Source organism: Wasmannia auropunctata, unplaced genomic scaffold (assembly GCF_000956235.1).
Source record: "Wasmannia auropunctata unplaced genomic scaffold, wasmannia.A_1.0 LD335903.1, whole genome shotgun sequence".
In the NCBI taxonomy this organism is placed as follows: domain Eukaryota; kingdom Metazoa; phylum Arthropoda; class Insecta; order Hymenoptera; family Formicidae; genus Wasmannia; species Wasmannia auropunctata.
This window is the reverse complement of record NW_012026987.1, coordinates 2,288,208-2,310,586: the sequence shown is the minus strand read 5'-3', so window position 1 is coordinate 2,310,586 and position 22,379 is coordinate 2,288,208. Positions and strand designations below refer to the sequence as shown.

Genomic DNA, 22,379 nt, shown 5'->3' with positions numbered 1-22,379 from the left:
TTCGATTTCATTCTATTAAAGACATAATAATATTAATAACAATAATTCTATATATACAACTGATAACTTCTATTTATAACAGCTGTGATCGTTTAAATTGATACTCATTATTTATAATATAATTTATTGATTACAATACTACTGCATATTTATATGCTTCTTTGGATGATGTATTTATACTATATATTTTCAAAATAATCTTAATTGTTTGTAAGTAAAAAAATAATCACACACATATCATGTCTGTCTACTGACAAATTCTTTTTCTTATGTCTCTTCAATTTTTCGAATAAATTTAAATATTTTCACTTCAAAGAAAAAAATTCGCAGAAAAAGCTCATACGTACGAATGCTCTTAATTTTATTTGCGTTGTCATGAAAGAAATCGTAATTGTTTATTTTAAGCGAAATTAGTATAAGTAAGAATGAATCATATATGACAGACTCATTGTGTGCTTGTCAAAATAGAAGTGATTTGTGTAAAAGGAAAAGTGAAAGCGCCGTCATCTAAATAAACGCGGCGCGGTTTCTCTTAAGCACGACGAAATTTCACACCTCGTGCATCAGGATAATGAAGATCGGCCGTCCTGATGTAACTCGCTCGTTAAATTACGCCGCGGACAGTTTCAAAATTGAACGTGAGACAGATTCACCGGGTCCGAGGGTGTTTTGCAAAATTTTCGCAAAGCCATTCGCGACGTCGCGCCGTTTGCTTCAGCAACAAAACGATGTGTGATCGTTTGAAAAAATTACGCAAACGTTGTCCGTCTCGTGACCGATATGATACTCTTACATTTTACAATTATGGAATGTCAAATACGTCGCGGCATCAAATTACGCCGAATTGCGCCATCATATTTTTAAGGATTTTCGGTGTCACAAAGCACTCCTTGTAGACGCGGGCGCAGTCTTGGTACCCTTCTCGACCTGTTCTAATAGCCTCCTGAAGGACCGTGCCATTTGTGTATTCTTTAAACCATTTGTGACTGTTGGGGACATTTAAGATAAATTTATGTGATTAACTTAATTTCTAACATAATTAATGAATTTTTTTACATATAACATATTGCACATATTTATCCATTCGAATCAATAATCTCTATATTCAATTTTCCTTGATTAAATATTAATATGTCACAAATTTTAATGTCTTTAATTATACAAAGCTTAATAAACGAGTGTAATTCTTGGCAATTTTTCAGAAAAACAAACTCTCGCTTTAATCGTTATTTAATTACTGTAGCGTATTTCATCGCCCGGTACTAGTAAGATATAATTATCTCACTTTTACTTTTAAGTATATATCACTCGTCTCAATTTGCCTCTATATTATCTCTCTCCAACTCTCGCGAAATTTATTACATATATTATTAAATTATCAATTTTGTTAACACTTGCTAAGTAATTACAATTTCTCCATCCAAAGTAATATTATTATTAATTTAATTAATTCTGAATTAAATTAGTACTTAAAAATCTCATGAATATTAATATTCCAAACGTACATATGAATAATAATTAATTTTAATATTAATTAGAATTAATTATAATTATAATATTAAAAATTAGCCATACCTTGATAAGCCATCGATAATCTTATCCGTACTTGTAGGGTTGTCGGAATGACTCGCCTCGGAAACGACGGTGCAAACGATGCGCTGGACGCAGGGTGTGATGTACCGATTGCTAAACACGATCTCGTTTATCGTATCTCCGACTTGCAACCATTGCGAGTCGAGACCTGATACAGATCAATTGGAATTGTTATTTTAACGCAAAGCAGCGAATAGGAAATAAGAACTCGTACTTCGATATTGCATTCCCGAGCCTGGCTTCGATAAGAGGGGCACCATGAAAGTGAGAATCGCTGTTAGTACACCGGCGACCGACAATCCTCTCGTGTTAACGTTAAGCAGTGGTAACACCTCGCCACTCTCGCTCACGTGATTCAGCGGTATCGTGAAAAAGGGCACCGACACATCCCAATTAATCTGGAAAATTCAGTCGGAAAGACTGAAGACTTTCAAAGCGAAACAACTTAAAGTCAAATTATTAAGAAATGACTCGAAATCAAAGAGAATCCATTCATTAATGATAGTAATCCTGGGACTTACAAATACGTGTTCTAAAAATTTCCACGCAATCAGCTTTGATATACTCACCTCGACCTCTCCACCTGTAGTGTCAAACGAGATGAATTGCGGCTTCTGGCCGTTAGGCTTCGTGAACGTCCGCGCATTGCCGTCGCCGATAACTCGCACGAAGAACAGGGCGAAGGGTAGAAGAATCAAAGCGGTCGAATCCATCGATGTGGCCCTCAGCGGTCGAAGTCTCTTCAGAGATTAGTTGAATTGGACGAAACGTTAACACAGTCTTTTTTTTCGGATTCTCGATATCCTCGGCTTTCTGCCGCCGGCGAAGTAATGAATGCATTTGTGCTACCCGAGTGCTTTTCAACGTCCAGCGAGTGCAGCGGACCCCCACTAATTTGTCCCGTTCGTAACAGGCTCGTCAGGACCCTATCAAAACAGGAAATACTGATTTCTCGCGACGGAATTAACGAACCTAGGCAGCGAGATCTGCAGAATAATGATATATTAATTGCTTTTACATTCTGGGGAGTCGCTTTTACAGTGCGCCGTGTGCGACGGATCCCGTCGCGTCCGAAGGAAAGAAGTGAGGGAACCCGGTAATTATATGAACGCGACCATTTCTCGCGAATTGTTATTAAACGTGAATTTTCACCCGGCGCGGCGCGAGAAAAAGAGCGCACGAACGTAACGACGAAATTAGAATTATAGACTCGGCCGGCCGTGGCTTTCGTGGCGAATTTTCCAGGGCACCGTCCAGAACGGACTTCTTCGAGAACGGGGGAGTGAACGCGACATGCGAGCCTCGTCGCGAAAGGGAGCTTCGATTCGGCGCTCTGATTTTTTACCGTGCGACGCGCGCAGATGGAATTTCTTTTCCCAAAAATTTCACCGGAAGGATTCCGACGTGTTGATCTCGTGGCATGAATCCTCCGTTTATACCTCCGCTTTCACGGGTTTTCGCATTTATGGCTCTTTGATCTTACTTTCGATCTTTCATTCGGTGACTCTTTGAGTTTCATATCTCCGTGACTTTATAAATCCAGGATTTTATAAATCCTTTTGATACTCCTCTCATTTTGTTTTATCATAAATTGAAATTTGCTTCCTTTTTGTAAACTCTTCTACAAATTTTTAATGCTTAATTCCTTTTTTCTGTTACATACATATGTACTTTCATTTCCATCGAGTTATTCTACTTTCTTCGCAAAATTCGAATTATCCAAAGGGTAATTTATAAGTTGTGCCAATATTATTCTGTTCAATTGCGCACATTAACGGTTATTAAAATTGAGTTTTATCTTTCCAAATGAAATTATCGATTGCACAACAGCGCTCTTTGACAACTTTGACAAAACAATTAGGCAGATGCGAGTTGTAACTACCCTCGAGGTTGCGCGCGTTTCGTAACGCGCGGCGGGAAGTCGTAACATGGTAGAGGAGAACACGTCAGTCGCGAGACAGGAGAGACAGGAGTCGCGAAATCTCGCATGTCAAGAGCCAGTGAACGTCTTAAGAGGACATTGTTGGCGGCCGGCCATTATTTCAGCCTCGGGACTTTTCGAGCGGCGACGACGCGCGGTTGCTGCAGCCTGCGTTGCAGGAGAAGAAGAGACGGCCTTCTCCTCGCTCGCGACGGCGAAGGCGACGACAGGGCGACGTCATGCACCACGAAGACCTAACAATGAAAGCGAAACCGAGGCTTCAATTATCGTCCGCGACTTGTCGTGTTCAGACGACCAGAGCTGCGGCTATATATGCCAGTAAGCAGGCACCGCGCAGCCAGTCCGTGACACTGAATCGCCATATCTTCTCATTCTAGGACATACCTCAGTTTCCACGTTGCGTCTTAGAGATTTCGCTTCGCCCTTATCGCCACCGAAGGTATTTGCTCGATCCACTTTGAATAATTACGTTCATATTCGCGGTGTGTCATGCGAATGTATTCGGCAAAATTATTCTTTTGATTCGCCCTAATGCGATATTTGCGGTGTTCTAAAGAAATCTATCGACACACTTTAGGAATGTCTTCGTCCAAGTAACATAATTACCGACTCGAACATCTATTTTCGACGACAATTAAATAAAATTTGTCCATAAAAAAATGTGTTTTCATGTGGAACATTTTAGACTACCAAATATTCACTAAACACGCAAATATTATCGGTATTTAATTATACATTTATAAATGTATTAATATGATATGTTTATCATTGATTTATTCATTTATTGTCATCTGTAATTTTTTTCTCAGATGTTTTGTATTTCGCAAAGTTTAACCGTGGCAATAAGCTGTTTCGCCATTCTGGTTAACTGCAGTCCGAAGTTCGATGATGGAGGGTAAGTTTCATTTTAACGGTGAAATTAAATTTTTTTGTAATATACAATGTAGCTAATATTTTTTCCAATATTTTTTTCTAAATGTCGCAGAAACAAAAGGTACTTAAAAGGACATTCAACAGAATCTCAATAATTAAAAAGTATTTAGATATCTAAAGAGAGAATTAATATAATTTTTTTTTATCATTAAAATATCCGTAATGTCTACCTTCGCACGATCTATCGATAGGTTTATGCCAAGCTCCATCAGTTACATGGACAAGCAAGCAAAGGCGCAGGATCAGGTAGCTATGCCGTCGTCTCAGATTAAACAGCACGATGAAGCGTCGAAGCGTGAATCCGAGACGAATGACATTGCGGATCGCGGCCAGGAGGCGCGATTTGGTTTCACCAATATTGGAAGTACAGGGAGCGTAAGTATTGAATCGGATTTCTCTTTCTATTTCTTTCGTATTTTATAGATATCTACTCTATAAAATAGGGACATAGAGCGTCACGCTTCTTCTTTTTCATCTACTGTTTTTCTACATTTTATTACATTTTTATTTAAAAAAATTGCTGTAATTAATGTTACTTTGCTTTAATATAATAATTGAACACGTTCGCTGCCCATCTAAAAGAATACCTCTGGAAGCCAATTTCAAACAAAAATTGTTATACTTAAACGAGAGATCCATCATGCGCTGGTGCGTGACCTGCTATTTGCGAAGGAGTCTCATCACGCGCTGGCGCGTGATGGGCAGCGAACGTGATCTTGGAAACTCATTGTGGCGCAATTGAATTAAAATTATGTCAATTAAATCCGAATCAGGGTTACGGCGGCGTGTCCCCTTATGCGCCGGCGAAGATAGATCTTGGCGGGCTTCTCCTGGGAGCCATCATAGGCGTGGGATCGATCCTGATCATCCCAAAACTGCTTTATATCCTGTCGGGCACTTATGGCGCTTACGCGAGAAGTGAGTGTTTCATTCACTTGTAAAATCTATATTGAGAGAAATTCTGCTCATTTTATTTCTTCTATAATTTTTGGGAAAGATCTCACAAATTTTAAATTTTACAGAGCTTTCCCACAAACTTTGAGACTTTGATTTCTTCATTTCTTCATTATTAACATTAATTTTCGCGTTATAAGCCCTTGAAAATAGAGTACATTTGATAATTTTTTAAATTTAGTAGATTTTTAATTCAAATCATTGATCGAATAAAATTTATAAAAATTGAAAGGAGTAACGTTTCTCCCTTTTTTTCAACATATTTCCGTCGAGAAAGAATTGACTTCAAATTTCACAAGGAATTTTCAACATGTCGCGAATATTCCGCTCCTACAGCATCCGTAACACATATATCAATTCGATGCAGGTGAAGATAATGGCTTCACCCAGACTCTGACGAGGATCGACGATGTCCTGGCCCGCCACGGCGTCGACACGACCTCGTGCATGCAACGCGCGGTGTGCACCTATTCGCAGCAGGCGGCCACCGCGGTGAGCGACGAGAACGAGAACGTAAACGGGAACGAGACGGACGGGAAGGCGACGTCCTTCGAGAAGATGGTGAACGCGATCACCTCTAACCAGGTGTTCCGTACGGCCATGCAGGGCACGGCGATCGAGGAGGCGGTGGAGGCCGGTAGAAAGGGCAGAAACTGCTCGAGATCGTATCCACATTGCGGCTTCTCGATGGAGACGATGCTGTCGCTGCTGGCTAACGTCGTCGCGGTGGCGAACGCGCGCGTCGCATCGCCCACTGGCTCCTCGTTATTGTAACACTTTGCTTTTATATAATTTTTGCTTTTCAAAGAAGGACGATTATAATTTAAATAGCAGATTAAATTCAGAGCAAAAAAGAAGAGAGGCGCGTAAAAAAATAATAATAATAATAATAATAGCTCGTTGTATCTCGCGTATACTACTACATTCTATGTGACGAGGATAGAGGCAGGATGAGAGGTTCGTTAACAATTCAACACGCAATATTGAGATGTACTTACAATTATTTATCACGAGCGACGAAAGTCTCGGGTAGCTTTCGCATGCAATATTCCAATTCGACTTGTATAACGATAATCTCATCTTTATTTCGTCGAGAATTACACCTGTATGTATGTGTGAGAGGGTGTTTTGAATGTTTGTGTGTACGCTTTTTTTTTTGTAAATTAACAAAAGTGAAATCCCCCTCGGCGAAACCCCCGTGCACTCACGTGCGCTCAGCGTGACGGCGCTCTTCCTCCTCTCTTCGGCTACACGATAGAAAATGTTACATAGTCTAATACGGCTTTCACATTTGAGGAAAATAGAATCGACTAGAGTCGCGATACGGTCGCGCGGCGCATCGCGCTTAACACGTGTCAACAATCAGTACAGGCACTGCCCATGACGATGTGGTGTATTTTACTTATATATATATATGTATGTTCACGCGACACTCTTCCCGGACTATATACAGCACGCATACACAGGCGCGAGGATGAATCGGAAAGTAAAGACACGAGACGGTTTCCCACTTTATTTCGCTCTTCCGGCATGTCACGGTGCAAGGCAACTTGAAAAAATGACTCCGTTTCGAGCGTTATCCTCCTATCTAGAAACGCTATCGGCTAGAAAGTTAAATCGCACAAAAAAGAGAGAACATTTGGACTATTTGTAATATCTAGAAGGGGCGGAAAAAATTTGCAAATCAGTGCAGAAGTTAAGATAACAGGTTTTAAATCTGTTTTTTTTTTTTTCTTTTAACATGTCCTGTAGAAGACGTGCTTTACGTAGAAGAATATAATTTCTATATGCACTATAGATACGTTAGTTGTTAGTTTTAAAATATAAGAGACATATTTGTATCTTTACTTTTTCATTCACTTTCGCGGATTATCGGAGCAGGACGTTCGTGTGCGAGGTATCGATTCCTAGGAAAAGAAGGACTCGTTCCTAAAAGTTACACTTCTACGCTAGAGATTGTCTTCACCCAGTGTCGATGAAGACTAAATTATTTTCGTATTCGATAGGAAGAAAAATTGAAAAATGCCTTCTTACATACGAGAAGGTAACAATGAGGAATGTATACTTATCGAATACAGAATGCTCTTGCAAAGCGCGTCGATCGGTCAAAATGACGTCGAGAAAGCGCGATGCTATCAGTGTCGTAATGATTAAAAATTAATATTAATATAGTGCTACAACAATAGTGCAATCATTCATAAAAGACTAAGGATCGCGGAGAACGTTCGCGTGAATAAAAAAAGCACCATTCGCACGAAGATATCCTTCGTTCCTTCATCACGTTACCGTACATTTTTTTATGTATCTTAGAATTGGTCCTTACGAACAGGTCGCGACTGAATCAACAAAGTATGGCGATACATTCAATATTCGTGCGATCGATAGATTTCTCTCGGAATGTCGCAGTGCATTTTGAAAATACTTCAGTGGAACAACTTTATAAAATCCAACGTCAATTTCAGCAATAATCGTGATAATTATTCTCTTCCGATATTTTCGCGTGTCGGCTCTCAAACTTCGCTATTTACATTCGATAGAGAGTTTTAATTCTATCGGGATCAGCTTAATGAAAAAACGAAAATATCTTAACATCGATGTGACTTTCTTCGGTTTCCCTTAATGCTTATTAAAATGAGCAAGAATCTCTTTCGCGGACGACTTACCTTGATTTAATACTGTCGTTGAATTTGCTTTGTGTCGCATTTTATTGCTAAATGTGTGTATTATTGATAGATTTCACCGAGTTAATTCCGTCTTCGGAATGCCCTCGTATCTACAGACTGCCGATGCTTTTTAGAAGAATAATATCTCTGATATATATATATATATGTATATATGCGTAAAAGTGTCGTGTGTTTGCGCGATCGATTGAACAACTTTTCTACGAAGCGAATCACGCGTCTCTACGATAAAACCGAGTAATAAACTTTTTAACGAGAAAAAGAAGGGAATATTTTAAGTTTCAACCTAACAAGATAACTTTAATAATAATATTTTCGATATAAATTGATATGAAATTATAAATAAATAATTCTTTCTTAAGATATCCTCTCGAGATATGACAACTTTCAAGGATGTCTTCGCGCGAGAGACGTCAACTAAGACCGGCGATTCCTTTCGTACAAAAGCCGATTTGTCAATGATACCTATCTGTTTGTATTGTAATAATTTCCCTGATGTCACTTTGGTTTTACCTACTATCACATCTTTCGATACTATCTCCGGTCTCTCGTCGAATCTCCTCTGGATGCGTACGTGGGCCCTTTGACCATCACTTCATGCATTTGCGCTTCGGCAGAAGTAGAATAACACCTATGGCCACGCAGATGTGCCACAGACTGTGAACGAGATAATAATTCCTGCGCGTTTGCAGGAACGCGTAACAAACGAGGCCCAGAGTGACGAGAAGAACTCCGGCCGGAAAGTAGATGGTCCTAGAAACAGAAGAAACGTCGCAAAGACGATCAATATCTTGTGTTGTAATAAAGCAAGAAGAATGTAAAATGCAATGAAAAAATAATACATTCGTTCGCGTATGAAAAGATAAAACCTCTGACTTAATTTCATTATTTCGATACATGCCTTATTATTTATCCTTCTCTACCTTATTATAGATTACAATGTTCTATTTAATCTCCTATTTGATCGTCTCTATTACATAATTTAATTTTTACTTTATCAAGAAGTCATTCTATTATGCAACGTTTTTAAATTCTGTTTCGATAGTAAAAATCGATTTCTTCTTCATACTTTTCTTTCTCACCTGTACGGACGTGAGGGATATCTGAGGGTGCGCTTCCTCCTGCACCTAAGTCCCCAGGACAGCCCGATCAAGGCTGAACCGGTGACGGCTGGCAGCAAGAACACCCAGAGCGCTGTGCGGTCCATCTCGGCGCCCATCGCGAGTACAATCGCGCCGGTGACCTGGCAGAAAGCGGTCAGCCGCGGCCCGAACGACGCCATCGCCACCAGGGTCACCCAGATGGCGAGCAGCGCGTTAAAGAAGTCGCAGAACTGCAGCACGCTCAGCCGCATGATGCACACGCTGTAGACCTCCTCGCCGGCCTCGCAGGCGTGGTAGAACGTGGAGAAGAACAAGACCGCGGCGTAGGCGACCGCCTCGGTGAAGTACTCGCGTCGTATCGCGACGTAGATCGAGCCGAAGAAGGCGAGGTTGCTGAAGGTGAGGGCGAGCAGCTGCAGGAGTATGCCGCTGCTGCTGAGGACGTACGTGTTGTCCGCGCAGTCGAAGCCGCGATAGCCGCCGGTGCAGTGGCACGCCGAGAAGACGAAGCCGCCGCTCATGTAGTGCATGCACTTGCCGTGGTTGCCGCAACGACCCTCGACGCAGGGCGACGACGACACCACGCTCTCCACCCGGACGGCGGGGCAGCGCGGCAGGCAGTCGCACGTCTCGCACGCGACGTCGCCCTGCAGACAGACGTGGCTGCAGGTACAGGAGCTGGTGCTGCTGCTGGTGTTGATCGTCTTTCCCTCCTCTTCGGGGCAGAAGACGCGCAGGCTGACGTACCAGGTACCCGCCTCGGGGAAGGGCACGTGCACGTAAGCCGGCTCGGTCGCGTTCACGTACACGTCCGCCGTCGTGAGATTCCGCGCACGGACGCAACCGCCGCCCGAGGTGATGTTCGAGTAGTACCCTAAGGAATTCCGAAGGAACGAGGGGATGAGACAGCGTGTGGGAAAGAAACTTTATTTTCGAAATTAATCTTATATATTAGTAAAAATAAATTTTATATAGGCCATGTATGCCACTTTTTTTTATGTACTATTGTACATATGTACATTGAATCGTAAAACAAACATTTGCTGTAAAATGAGATGCCACACAAGCAACTGATAATTTAAAAGTTTAGCCTCAAACTTTGAAGCTCGCTGAAGTAGGCATCGACAAATGTTCTATTTTGACCCCCAAAAAAATTAATCAATTAGAGGCACGTTTTAAGTGATGCGAGAACCAACCTAAGGAAACGCAGGCCACGAGGACGATGCTCTTCTTGTACTTCTCCTCTACGTCGATCAGCTTGAAGCCGAGAGTGATCGTGCCGCCGACATCGTATACCCGGCCGATCTCGAAGCTAAGGACGGAGAGAGCGTCGGCGGTCACGTTGAAGGGCTGGGGCTTCGTGTCGTTGCCGCGCAGGTGTTCGTAGTCGAAGAGGAAGAACTCGGGGAAGGATTTTCTCGACAGCACCACCTGATCGATCCCGACGTCCGTTTGGCGGCTCATCGGCAGCTGCATCGTCACGTTCGACGCGTTCCCCGACAGTAGACGAAGGGTCACGTAGTGGAAGGCGTTTGCGTAAGGCTTGAAGGATAGCGTCGTCGCCGTGGAGTTGAGCGAGCCATCGGCGAGATTGTCCTCCGCCGTGACGTGGACGGCAATGCTGCAGTCCTCGCAGGACGACTTCAGGGACAGTCTCAGTTCCTCGAGACCGACGTCCGGCACGAGGTACTGCACTATCGCCGTGTCGGAGATCTCGTCCAGCTGCACCTTGTACTCGACCTCAAGATCCACCAACGACGTCGTAGTCGGCATCTCCACGAACATCTCGGCGTCCATCACGGTCTCACAGGACGCACTGAGACCTGTGAACAAACAGTTTCCCGTTAATTCTAAAGAGCGCAGCGGAAGCTGACAAAATCCGGTTTCATCTCTTCAAGTTTCGCGAAAATAGTCTTTCATTTTACAAATATCGAAAAACAACAATATTTCTGAAATAGCATAAATATTTCTTTAAAAGTGTCCTCTATCGAAAGAAAAAATTTTTCTTTAAAATTTTCTTTAAAAGTGTTCTCTATCGAAAGAAAAAATTTTAGAAATATTGCTGTTATTGAAAGATATATCAAGCTACAAGAATGTTCATTATAAAATGAAATATTTATACGCAAGCGACCGATGTAATTTTATTTTATCCTCGATTTTTCATTGATTGAAGGAGATATAATAAATTGCATTTTCAACTACCTTGCTGCTTGATCTTTCCGTCCTCAGGATCGGTCCAGGATCGGAAGGCGATCGCGTACCAGTCGCCCGCTGATGGAGCCTCTATCTTGATTATATATTGCTCGCCGTTGCTCTGCATCTCCAGGCTGTAATGTCGCCGACGTTTCTTCGCGTCCATCAGCTTCGCGGCCACCTTCGACCCGTCAGGACAAACGAACGGCAGACTGGCGGACTTAAGATGCAACGAAACGTTGAGCGGCGTGCATCTACCTATCCCGCCAGTCTTCTCTTCTTTCGCCGTGAATCTGAAGCGCGACGGAATAGCTTCATGCACAAGGGACACAAAGGAAAAAACATACACGGATAACGAAAAATTTTATTTCAATTCACGGAAAGAACGATTTTGTTGAAAGGTTTAAAAATTTTGCTAAAAACAGATCTGAAAATAATTTTTTGTTGAATCATCAAAATAATTTATTGGAATGTTAAAACTGATAAGCATTGCTATAAAACGTTTTGATATTCTAGCAATCATTTTGACTTTCGTACAAAATAATTTTGCTTCTTGAATAAAAATTATTTTCAGATCTGGATTCAGCAAAATTGTTCTTTCCGTGAACGAAAAACAAGTTGAAGGAATAAAATATTCATCTTTCTCCGTTGACATCGAATGATCTCATTAGAATATATATGTACGAAAATAACTTAGAGATATAGAAATGTTTACAATCGCTTAAAAAATTAAAGAAAACTAATTAAAGGTAAATAAAATTTGTAGAAAAAAAAATAGGAAGGGAACAAAATCTGCTACAGATACATCGAATCGCACGCGTTAAATGCAAGATCTCGAAGAAGGTCCCATCGATTCTTTCTCAATTCGATACGTACTTGAAGGCGACCGCGACGGTACGCTCCGGCACATTGAAGTGGATGATCGAGACGTGACGATAGGCGTAATAATCCACCAGAACGTTGCTCGGTTGTTGGGCGATCTTCTCCAACTTGCCGCACAGCCCCTGCTGGGCCGCAAGTGTCCATGCCAGCAGCACGGCTAAAGCGCTTTCTCGCATATTCCGACGTCTTGCTACATAAGGAAGGTGTCCGTCCGATTCGAAAAGCTACTGCGAGAGAAAGGAAGTGCAACTCGTAAAAAATGCAAGATGCGTCGCGCGATCGAAGGACGAATCCTCTCATTTCCTCTTTTTTTTTCGATTTAAAAGTAGAAAAACTTCTTAATCGCAATAGCTCAGATGACAATATATATATATTTGCGCATTTCTTTGACGATTGAATTAACGTACGATTGAATTTCGCGCAGAAAAACGTACTGGTTAGCGTTAGATGGGTCTCTTCGCGTTTGATCTTCGTACAAGGACGCCTTCATTAAGCGTGCTTGGTGCAAAATAAATAACATGTTATCAGTTCTTATCGAGTGCGTAATTGATATAACACGTTCCGCGATTGTGCAATATAAATTTTGCAATCGATAAACAGCGAGAAACACTAATATAGAGACTGTCTTCAATTAAATAGTCAGCGGGCTAAACAGTCTCTTCTTTTACTCAATCTCTGTCTCTTTGTTATTTTCACCATACGATCATTTTGCCTTGTAATCATATTTTGACATCTCAAGGGACTTGCCTTGTACATAAATGTCTCTCTATTTATTTCAAGATTTCTAGGGCTTAAATAACTTTGATCCGTGACAATTCCATTTCCGCCGCTTACATCCACCCGCGGCGGCGCAGCGTCGAGCTTTCAATCGATAAACTACAGGTAGAAAATATTTTCTTGCGTTTCTGCCTATAAATAAGAGTATCTTCTCGTGCTCCGCATCGCATGAGGGGTAAGTCGATAAGTTCCCGTCGAAGAGAGACGCGTGGATCTTCGCGAGAGACCCGTTCAACCACCACTTAAACGGAGTCCACGGCGCGGCGTTCCCTCGCGCTCGGAAGTGATCGCATCCGACTGCCTCCTCGCGTACTGACGGGTAAATTTTATATAACTCATTTAAGAGATTGAAGGAGCAGTATACGGTATGCACCGCCAAGTAGGTCAGATTCCATCGTTAATTCACACTTCCTGCGGCTCGAAGCAAGAAGCAACAAGCTTGCCCGCTGCGTGCTTATCGTCGAAGAAACGCGTGAATGACGCGTGAATGTTGAACGTCGCGAACGATTTCTTTCAGCCCGTTGTTCGCGAGATCATTTTGCACTCTCGCGTCAAGATCCCACGCGATGAATCGGCTCTGCGTAACGCAGAAAAATTCATTCCGCGAATTTATTACCATTATACGTTATATGTGGCGCAAAAATTAAAGTCGTGGGATTACTAAACTGCAGATTTTATTTGAATTCGCGTAAAACCCATAAAGTTAATAAATTTCCGTAGAAAATCAAGAGAGGAAACAAAAGCTTTTTACTGGCTTTCGCCGGCGATTATTAATCGGCGAATTATATACAGCAAAAAGTAATTTAACTACCGTGCTATACACGCAATATGTTATAAAAAATTGTTCTCATTCGCAAAGCGAAAAATTGGCGTTTATTAACGCAAAATATTAATCAAGATATTTAAAGGACTATAGAAATATGTATATAAATAAAAGCCTCGAATCGAATTTAATGTAACGTAAATGCTCAGAGATAAAGCTGGACTTTTCTGTCGAAAATATCGCGTGACTCATAATCGTACTCGATAAGAAGAGGTATCGGTGAATCGACGATTGCGGAGCCGTACTAGCTAGTATGAGATTTGTTAGTTAAAAAACCGCGATCGCGAAATGACAGCCGTGCATGTATCACGGATTAATTAAAATCGAGCTATCCATGGTTTGGGCAGCCGAAGCTATTGAATAAAACATTGACAATTGATATTCGATATTGCAAAAACGGGATTGGATATCGATATTCCATTTATCTATCCGCTTATCGTTTCGGAGTAACGTGACTAACAATAAGTAATCTATAATTATACATTCATGTAGAAAGCGACGTTATCATGACAGAAGGTCGAAAGTACATCTGAGCAGCTTCGTTTTCGAACAGCGATTGAAGTGAATTGTTCGATTATTCTATTATTATTTGAAGCAAATTTGAATTATGTTACTAGAATTAGAAAACAATTTAAAACTAAAATAATACGAGAATTCGAATAGAAAATTAAAAGAAACTGATAAAATTTTTCACACTGTGGAATGTAATTTCTGATGCTCAGAGAAATTAGAGGTAATTCTCAAAATTTAAAGCTTTTTTCTACCTGCCCGTATATTTTTATACTGTAAAATAAAGATTATATATAATCTTTATTTTATAATAAAAGCATAATCAAGATTACTTATTTCGTATCTAGAATATATATATATTTTATCACATTTTAATCAATAATCATAACGAGATTGAATCTCGAGAATAGAATCATTGACTATTCGAAGCAAGTTCGAATAGAAAATGAATTTAAAACATTGACGAACTTTCTTCACCCTATGAAATTTAATTCTCAATATTCAGAACTACAAAATGAAAACTTATTTTTCATATTGCGATCTTTGTCACAATAAAATTGTCATCAATATTATTTTTTTCGCATTTCTAATACAGCGCGTTTCTGTTTTATCGTATTCTAATCTATAATCGATAACGAGATGAGATCGAATCTGGAGATTAGAATAGCACATGCCATTGGATAAAAGAGCGATTAAAATCTACAAACTTACCTATACACGAAGCGCAATTGGATTTATTTTAAAAACAAACGCAGACACAAGAATCATCACAGGCACAATTTCTTTTATCATATCCTAGCAACGGCGCGCATTATATATGCCATGTTCAAGTTATAATCGCGTCTTTATTTCATTCGCCTCGAATGCACAAGACGCTCTCGACGCGTCGCGCGTTGACGCGACGCGTTGCGCAAGTCGTCGTCGCGACGCTCACGAGGTCCGCGAGGGGACGAGCTAGACCGACGTCTGACGGTGAAAGCTCTCCACCTAGATTAGGTCCAGCCGTGACGCGCGATTCAACAGCAACAAGTGCTCACGCACGAGCGATCGCAATCGCTCCTGTTTTAAAGCGGAGCAGATCGTATCTCTCTTCCGCGAGTTCACTGATAATTTCACGAGCGATTTCGTTATCCCTACCTATTTTCGCGAGCCCGCAATATGTCGGGCACGAGCGGCCGCCGACGCGCCGCTGATTGCGGCATCCGCTGGTCCACCGCGACGCTGGGCACCGACCACGTCCGGACGAATATCTCGCGGCGGGCCGCCGGCGCGGGGAAGCGCGCACTGACCGAGTATCCGTGAGCGCGTCTCGCCCTGTCCCTCAGTATCGTCGTCATCGGCGGAGGCGGTGGTGGCGGTGGTGATACCGCGAGGGCCGACGCGAGATACGCGTGCGTCCCCTCCTTATCACTGATAGCGAAAGCTCGCGCGTGCGCGCGCGGCGAGCTCGCGTGCGGCAGCTTTCAAAGCGCGGAGCTTTTGAACTCGGCCGAGCCCTTTGGCCGAGCCGCGTCAAGCTCGGAAGCTTTGCAGAAGAGGCCTTCGAGCTTGAAGTTATTCATCGCGAAGCTTTCAAGCTTCTCTGAATGCTTTTTCCTTCACACTGATCTGTACATTGAGCTTGACTACGCTCCATCGAATTACGTTTCAGCACTGCTCTCGATCTTTTTAACCGTATGAATCTTTCTCCTTCTCGAAACTATATCTCGCTGCAACGATAACTTACACTTTATTGGAGCAAGAAGCCCAGCATTGCCTGCCGACTACCCACGCGCTTTCGTCATCGATAAAAACGCATACGTGTATATACGCATACACGCGTTCTCTCCGACGTGACGCGACGCGTCGCTCAGATGTATATATATATTACCACTCATTGACCCGCATGTCTCCGCGATAATTCTATAAGCGATCATTTAACAACCGGCATCCGGCTAGATTTTGGTAGATACGATGATGGTCTTCAAGGCGAGTTTCACAGAGTCAGGCTCTGGAGATAGCGCGCACGTGGTACATTCATAGGTAAGCTATACGTGTGACTGAAAGTGAGCATGGTGGAAGCTTATCTCGCAGCAAGTGTGTCTATGTATATATGTTCCGTATGTATATTATATATACATAGCCGTATTATCGTTACAATATATTACGATATGAATAGATGATATATTGCTGCGGAGTGATGTTATCGCTAGGGGCATCAGACTGGGCACGTCACGAGACAATCTCGGCAGCGGTATCAAAAAACATGATGTACAATGCAGTTTTATCTTAATATGCCGTGTCGCTCTTTACGAAGATATTCTTGGAAGAAAGGAAGTCCGGGTTTTCGACAGAATAACTACGGTACGGCTGAAACACTCAAACAGCGATTGTACTATGAAATCAATTTAATGCTGCACGAACAAATTGTAAAAAGTATAAAACATTGTAAAACGTTATGTATAATTTGTAGAAATAATATTAATAACATTAATAAAAATGAGCATTTTCTAATATCTCAGTCATTGTCGACGATCTAAGTTAGTGTTCTTATAGTAGCACAGTGTAAAAGATACTGTATTACTAATTATACAGCGAAACATATATAAAATACTTTTATGTTGCGCTGATTAAAATCGGATTTCAAAATTCCCAAGATTCCATCCACCTTAAAGAGTGCATCGAGCTGTCGGGATCCATGGCGGACGGACCGTCCATCCCGTAAGCCAATGGCGAGAACAGATAAAAGCTGTAATTTAAATTTAAAGTAAAAAATATGATCTACCTCTCGATATCGCTTCTCAATAAAATTCACGTTCGATTAAATCTTAATTTTTAAAAATACGTAAAAAATTCGATCTATATCGCTTCTTAATAAAAACTCACGTTCGATTAAGTCTTAATTTACAAAAATAAGTATTACAAATTATTTCGTTGCAAGATTAGAATTTAAACAAAAGACAATTTTTACCTGTACATAGTGCCGGAGATTACGGTGCCCAACGCGACATGGTACATCGTATTCCCCACCTTGCCGGGCAGCAGCAGCAGAATGCCCTCAATGACGTGATTCAACGTGATCCCGGTCAGCATGGAACTATACAACAGCGCCGGGAAGTAGTGATGGAAGTACAGGACCCTGGTCATCGCCCAGAAGGGCACGTAGTGCAGGATCCATCCGAGGAAGAGCCACTTGCCGGCGTGCGTTATTTTGCTTCTGTGCTCGAGCAGAAGGGCATCGTCGGCACAGTCCCGTTGCTCGCGCACGGAAGCGTGAACGTAGAGAGCTATAAATATTACGAGGAAGACTATGTTCCCCCACCAAATGATGGGATTGCCGAGCAGATATATCCTTTGATTGTTCCCGGAGAAGAATTGCCCCTGCGGAGAAGAGTAGGGATCTCTTTCAGAATTTGCCGCGACAAAGCAGACGATATTTTATGAGCAATTAATAGTGTACAAGTTGTTAGCTCACCCTGTAGTTTATAGGCCACTGCCACGGTCGCGAGGACACCTCACCTTCCTTCACTTTCAAATCCGAATTGCCTTGCAGCATCACGGCATGCGACTCCAGGAATCTGTCGAGGAAGCCTGGCGCGTACACTCGAAAACTGACGTTTGGTACTAACAAAAACATACGTATGTACAGTGTTACTACGCGTCGCCTTAATTGTTCAGCGATATAATTCGACGGTCGCTTGTGTCGCTCGCTTACGTTTGGCGTACTGATTGTCCTCGATGTTCCACAATCCATTTTTGTCCCTCATGTTAGGGTTGCAGGATACCTCTTGTTGGCTGTATCCCCTACACAAATATTCAAAAACTGATCGTACAAAGTTGATCAGGAAAGTCGGTTTTACACGGGACATTTAAATTAACACATTTAAATTCAATGCAATTCCTACTAACCATTTCGGCAACGTTTTGCCGCTACACGTTAGCACGCAATGATGAAGGTAATGCACGAACTTTAACTTACTCGTCACCGTCTCCACCACGTCGCCGTCCCTTCCGTTCGTTATCAACAGTTTCCAAACATCGTTAGCGTCGCCCGTGCCGTTCTGAGACGGACAAGAAGAAAGACATTTGATGTAAAGAGAAGCCAAAAAAGCAGCGACGAGAGTCACGTTGCGGAATCACCTTACCTCCCCGTATCCGGTGACCTGATAGTGCTTCTTCGATATCGGCGCGATCTCCTTGTGCGAGTGTAAATTCCGTCTCGTCGTAACATGCTCCAGTCGCACGAGGTCGCCGTGTTTAACCAATTCTGGCTCCGGCGGTATCACGTCCGTGTCGAATTTCTTCACCAGCCAGAGATTGTTATCGTCCTTGTGAGAATAGGTCGTGATCTGCAATCAGATACGTAGGATAGCGATTGAGGAACCTGATTTCACTTAATGTCGCCCACTCAGATTATTATTCTATTATTAAATGCATTTTCCGGTCTTTTCTCGGTTAAAATAAGATATGCATCACTAATTTCACAAGATGACAAATTTATATATTCTACCTAAATTCATTTTATGTTTACGTTTGACTCTTTATGTCGTCTTGTGGCAAATATAAAGTACTCGTATGTAATAACAACCTGTTGCTGCCGAGCGCCGACTCCTTCGGGATACAAATGCCAGTGGGAATGCAAATAACCGCCACCTGTGCGATGATTTTTTAACGTGATAGTGGCGCCGTACGCTAACTGTCGCGGCATCGTCGCGTTATACAACGAATTTCCGCGTAACAGCGACTGAAATTCGGAACTGTAGAACCCATCGCCACTTCCGCTAAGTAAAACAATTTGCAAATTAATTTGGACATGTAACTGTAACTTACACGTATTATACAGAAGATTCTGAGAAAAAAAATAAAAGGAAAAATTGTTGATATCAAGTTCATGAAGATATTTGACATTAATAGGAAGAAAAGGAAGTATCTTGTATTTCGTACGCAATAATTCTTACCTTTTGTTTAAAACGGAAAGATGAATGTAAAAAAATAGCATGTAAAGTAAAACCGGTAATAGGATGAGGCAAAAGCACCTTGCTAACAAATGTTTCCCCACATAAGACTGTAAAAAGCAAAATCGAAATCGTCTTTTGGAAACTTAATCGTCCATTCGGTCCCTTACTAATTATTAAATTAACAGTATCGCAAACTCGTTAAAACTATAGCTCACGTTAATCATTAACATTAATGTCAGTTGTAACAAAAGTGCAAAACTCGCATTCGCGACGTTAAAAAGCCTTGATATCGAGTCTTCGTTAAGTTACTCACAATAGGCTTGGATAGATCACCCAATTCTCGCCAGAGCTCGTACGCGGTGTAAAGACCCACGAGTAGGACGACAAAGAGGCCGACGAATTTCACGCTGATCGTGCACGCGAGCGAGGCACCGGTGAACGACAACCACGACCACCAGGTCCGCGTGAACGGTCGATCTCGGAGCGACGCTACCCGCGCCATGCCCCATGTCGCACACATCATAAAACACAGTAATATGGGATCCAGCAGGATATACTGATTCAACGTCAACAGTCCTACGTCTGCAGCAGAAAAAACGAATCATTTTGTTATTCTCAAAATTCAAAATTATTTATATCATACGAATGTTATATAATTTACCGCACAAGATGAAGAAGGCAGCAAGCGCAGAGGCGCGAATCGACTTGGTGAGGTCCCATACAATAAGATACGACAGAGGGACTGTGGTTGCGCCCAGAATTGTGCAGAACTAAGACAGGAAATGTTTCCGATTAAATTTTCGCAGCTCTAACGCCTTCGATAAGTTTTGTAAATCCTTTGACGGATCTTGTTTTTTATATATCAACTGTGAAAAAGAGCTTGATTAACTTACAATTCTCATGCCAACGTAATTGACATTTTCGAATTTATCTCCTGGTTTTTCAAAGGCAAACGCTCCATCATAGCCAGTCATGTACCCGGACAAAGCAATAAGCATCTAAAAAATAGAGCATAAAATATTTTTTTTTCAGTTTCATGAACAGCTGAATTTTCTGCCTAGTCTAGATAAAATTTCTTCTGAACAATTTACCTTTCCCAAAGGTGGATGCACGTCGAAGAAGAACGTCCTGTTTATGTACCAACTGCCCATTTTGCCAAAGTGTGTTTCGTCCCAACTAAAAATCAGAATAAATTTTTGAGAAAATTCTCTCTTTAAAAGAAAGTTAATAAAGCCTAAGGCCCTTTTCACAATGTATGGTTATCTAAAGGTTAAAATTACCCAGAAGTTTATTGTTGTGTCAAACAACGTTTGATTAGGACTTAACCATCAAGTTAACTTGATGCCACCTCAACTGATGTACACATAATCTTTAGTTTATTATAAGTTTATTAAAGTGTTTTAATTAACTTTTAAGTTTTTTAGTTAACCTAACTTTTTTATTAACCATATATTACGAAAATGGGTGTAAATAAGATTAGCAAAAGAATACTCGATGTCTCTTACCACACATGCTGAGGTTCTGTGACTTTGTAAAATCTGGTGATTAAGGTAAGCACAGTTATACCTCCGAACATAAGCCACCAGTCTCTAAAAACATAAAAACAGTCTACAATTACTGTTGTGATCTTATTATCTTACTTATTTCACGTTAATCTGTCATATTAAAGTATAGTAAATATAATGGGACAGGCACGTGATGAGGGAGTGATAGACGGTATATTATAATGTACACGTAAACAGGTACACGTTACGATCATGCCGAAAGGAAGTGATCGACTCGACAGCCGAAAAGCAAAGCGGAAAACAAGTCAGTCGGTCTTATACGAAAATATACACGATTAATACCACACGAGTTATCTTCTCTTATCAATCTTCCTACAAAAGAATAATATTTTCATATTTTCAGTAATAAACAGTTATTACTAATAAAGAACATTTTTTTCAGGAAAGAATATAAAAAATACGACATAATCTTTTAGGAAAATACTTGTCAAGAGTAAGATAAAAAAACAAACATCCGACACCTCCTGTCATTTTAATAATTTTCATACAATTCGATTTAAAAAAAATAATACTTTGGAAAACAACAGAATTTGGACGCATTGAAACAGTAATTAACATAACTATGTTAATTCCGACGAAATTATAATTTTACATACGTCGCACTCTCTTCCTTTTCCCTCGTCTTCGAGGTCGTCGCATTTTTCAATTTGCATGCAGCTTCTTGGGTACTGCTTCTCATGCTTCGCACCGTTTTATTATCATTTACTTCGCAAGCCGTGAAGTAAGTCGCCGCATTTGAATAAACAACACAGCGGACGGTCAGATGTGCAGCGATATACTGAATTACGCTGCAGCAGTTATTAATTTGTACGTCTCGAGGCGGGTGTCCAACATATTCCCCATTCAACACCGCCCCCCCGACGCTCCTTGGATGCTCCGTTACGCGACACGTCAAACCGCTCCAGGCTCCTGTCCTGTCACTGATCCTGTCTTCTTCCGCGAACGACGCGACACTCGCGGCAGGACGCAACCAGAGAGAAGCGTGAGAGAGGCCACGCCGGGTTCCGTACATTAGCGCCCCACGTTTTCAAAAAAGGAACTACGTACCACGTCTATCTTATAACATTGTCGATCAAATCGTAGCACAAGAATGTGGACGTGTCCGTGCCAGGGGTCGGTAAAATAATTGACACAACTTATTTAAAATAACAAATATATATGTATAATAGATTCCAGAAACTTATTTAAAATAAAATATCGCAGAGGTCAATAAAAAACTGATACAACTTATTTAAAATGAAAAATATAAATAGATTTCAAAAATATATTTAAAATATTAAATAAGAAATAGATCAGAAGAAAATTTAGAATAAGCTAAATAACTTTTTACTTTTTCTTATTTAAAATACATATTTTAAATAATGTTATTTTAAATACGACCGACCCCTGGTCCGTGCTACATCCATTCTTCGAGATCGACTGCTGGGGCAGCTTTAATATATAACATTTAATATGTATGTACTTGAATTAAAATCTTGAATTAAAA

General features: G+C 41.2%; 4 protein-coding genes across 7 annotated transcripts; 1 reads left to right on the top strand and 3 right to left on the bottom strand.

Annotated features, from left to right (window-relative positions):
- Positions 1-207: 207 nt before the first annotated feature.
- LOC105455435 lies at positions 208-2,306 on the bottom strand. The gene is made up of 4 exons (XM_011698752.1): positions 2,163-2,306; positions 1,808-1,991; positions 1,576-1,741; positions 208-986 (listed from the first exon to the last, which is right to left on the bottom strand). Exons 1-4 carry the CDS (start codon positions 2,304-2,306, stop codon positions 830-832), a joined length of 651 nt encoding a protein of 216 aa, XP_011697054.1. The 3' UTR covers positions 208-829.
- Positions 2,307-3,775: 1,469 nt separating this feature from the next.
- LOC105455497 lies at positions 3,776-6,196 on the top strand. The gene is made up of 5 exons (XM_011698866.1): positions 3,776-3,974; positions 4,345-4,430; positions 4,660-4,843; positions 5,242-5,386; positions 5,790-6,196. Exons 2-5 carry the CDS (start codon positions 4,345-4,347, stop codon positions 6,194-6,196), a joined length of 822 nt encoding a protein of 273 aa, XP_011697168.1. The 5' UTR covers positions 3,776-3,974.
- Positions 6,197-6,482: 286 nt separating this feature from the next.
- LOC105455433 (transmembrane protein 8B) lies at positions 6,483-15,710 on the bottom strand. Of its 4 annotated transcripts, none has more exons than XM_011698749.1 (6): positions 15,529-15,710; positions 12,276-12,508; positions 11,409-11,692; positions 10,403-11,029; positions 9,186-10,080; positions 6,483-8,856 (listed from the first exon to the last, which is right to left on the bottom strand). In XM_011698749.1, exons 2-6 carry the CDS (start codon positions 12,455-12,457, stop codon positions 8,694-8,696), a joined length of 2,151 nt encoding a protein of 716 aa, XP_011697051.1. In that variant the 5' UTR covers positions 12,458-12,508; positions 15,529-15,710; the 3' UTR covers positions 6,483-8,693. The 4 variants fall into 4 exon arrangements, with proteins under 4 accessions (XP_011697051.1, XP_011697052.1, XP_011697050.1 ...); XM_011698750.1 differs by having other exon boundaries at positions 12,276-12,505; XM_011698748.1 differs by lacking the exon at positions 15,529-15,710 and adding an exon at positions 15,103-15,512.
- Positions 15,711-16,760: 1,050 nt separating this feature from the next.
- Positions 16,761-21,843, bottom strand: LOC105455432 (protein O-mannosyl-transferase 2). Its single transcript, XM_011698747.1, has 14 exons — positions 21,490-21,843; positions 20,834-20,917; positions 20,420-20,504; positions 20,222-20,326; positions 19,990-20,098; positions 19,642-19,910; positions 19,329-19,435; positions 18,959-19,151; positions 18,516-18,719; positions 18,280-18,431; positions 18,086-18,174; positions 17,846-17,994; positions 17,342-17,751; positions 16,761-17,119 (listed from the first exon to the last, which is right to left on the bottom strand). Exons 1-14 carry the CDS (start codon positions 21,570-21,572, stop codon positions 17,014-17,016), a joined length of 2,145 nt encoding a protein of 714 aa, XP_011697049.1. The 5' UTR covers positions 21,573-21,843; the 3' UTR covers positions 16,761-17,013.
- Positions 21,844-22,379: the final 536 nt, after the last annotated feature.

Bases quoted from the DNA above. Each gene is read 5' to 3' on its own strand.
- LOC105455435 (XM_011698752.1), bottom strand. From the start codon at position 2,306: ATGGATTCGACCGCTTTGATTCTTCTACCCTTCGCCCTGTTCTTCGTG. The intron at 1,742-1,807 runs GTACGAGTTCTT...GATCTGTATCAG, and splicing joins CTCGGGAATGCAATATCGAA to GTCTCGACTCGCAATGGTTG. The intron at 987-1,575 runs GTATGGCTAATT...TGTCCCCAACAG, and splicing joins ATTATCGATGGCTTATCAAG to TCACAAATGGTTTAAAGAAT.
- LOC105455497 (XM_011698866.1), top strand. From the start codon at position 4,345: ATGTTTTGTATTTCGCAAAGTTTAACCGTGGCAATAAGCTGTTTCGCC. The intron at 4,844-5,241 runs GTAAGTATTGAA...AATCCGAATCAG, and splicing joins ATATTGGAAGTACAGGGAGC to GGTTACGGCGGCGTGTCCCC. The intron at 5,387-5,789 runs GTGAGTGTTTCA...AATTCGATGCAG, and splicing joins TTATGGCGCTTACGCGAGAA to GTGAAGATAATGGCTTCACC.
- LOC105455433 (XM_011698749.1), bottom strand. From the start codon at position 12,457: ATGCGAGAAAGCGCTTTAGCCGTGCTGCTGGCATGGACACTTGCGGCC. The intron at 11,693-12,275 runs GTACGTATCGAA...GTCGCGCTTCAG, and splicing joins ACCGTCGCGGTCGCCTTCAA to ATTCACGGCGAAAGAAGAGA. The intron at 11,030-11,408 runs GTAGTTGAAAAT...GTTTGTTCACAG, and splicing joins CGGAAAGATCAAGCAGCAAG to GTCTCAGTGCGTCCTGTGAG.
- LOC105455432 (XM_011698747.1), bottom strand. From the start codon at position 21,572: ATGAGAAGCAGTACCCAAGAAGCTGCATGCAAATTGAAAAATGCGACG. The intron at 19,436-19,641 runs GTGAGTAACTTA...TGCTTTTTACAG, and splicing joins GTGATCTATCCAAGCCTATT to TCTTATGTGGGGAAACATTT. The intron at 18,432-18,515 runs GTAAGGTGATTC...TGTCCGTCTCAG, and splicing joins AGGTCACCGGATACGGGGAG to AACGGCACGGGCGACGCTAA.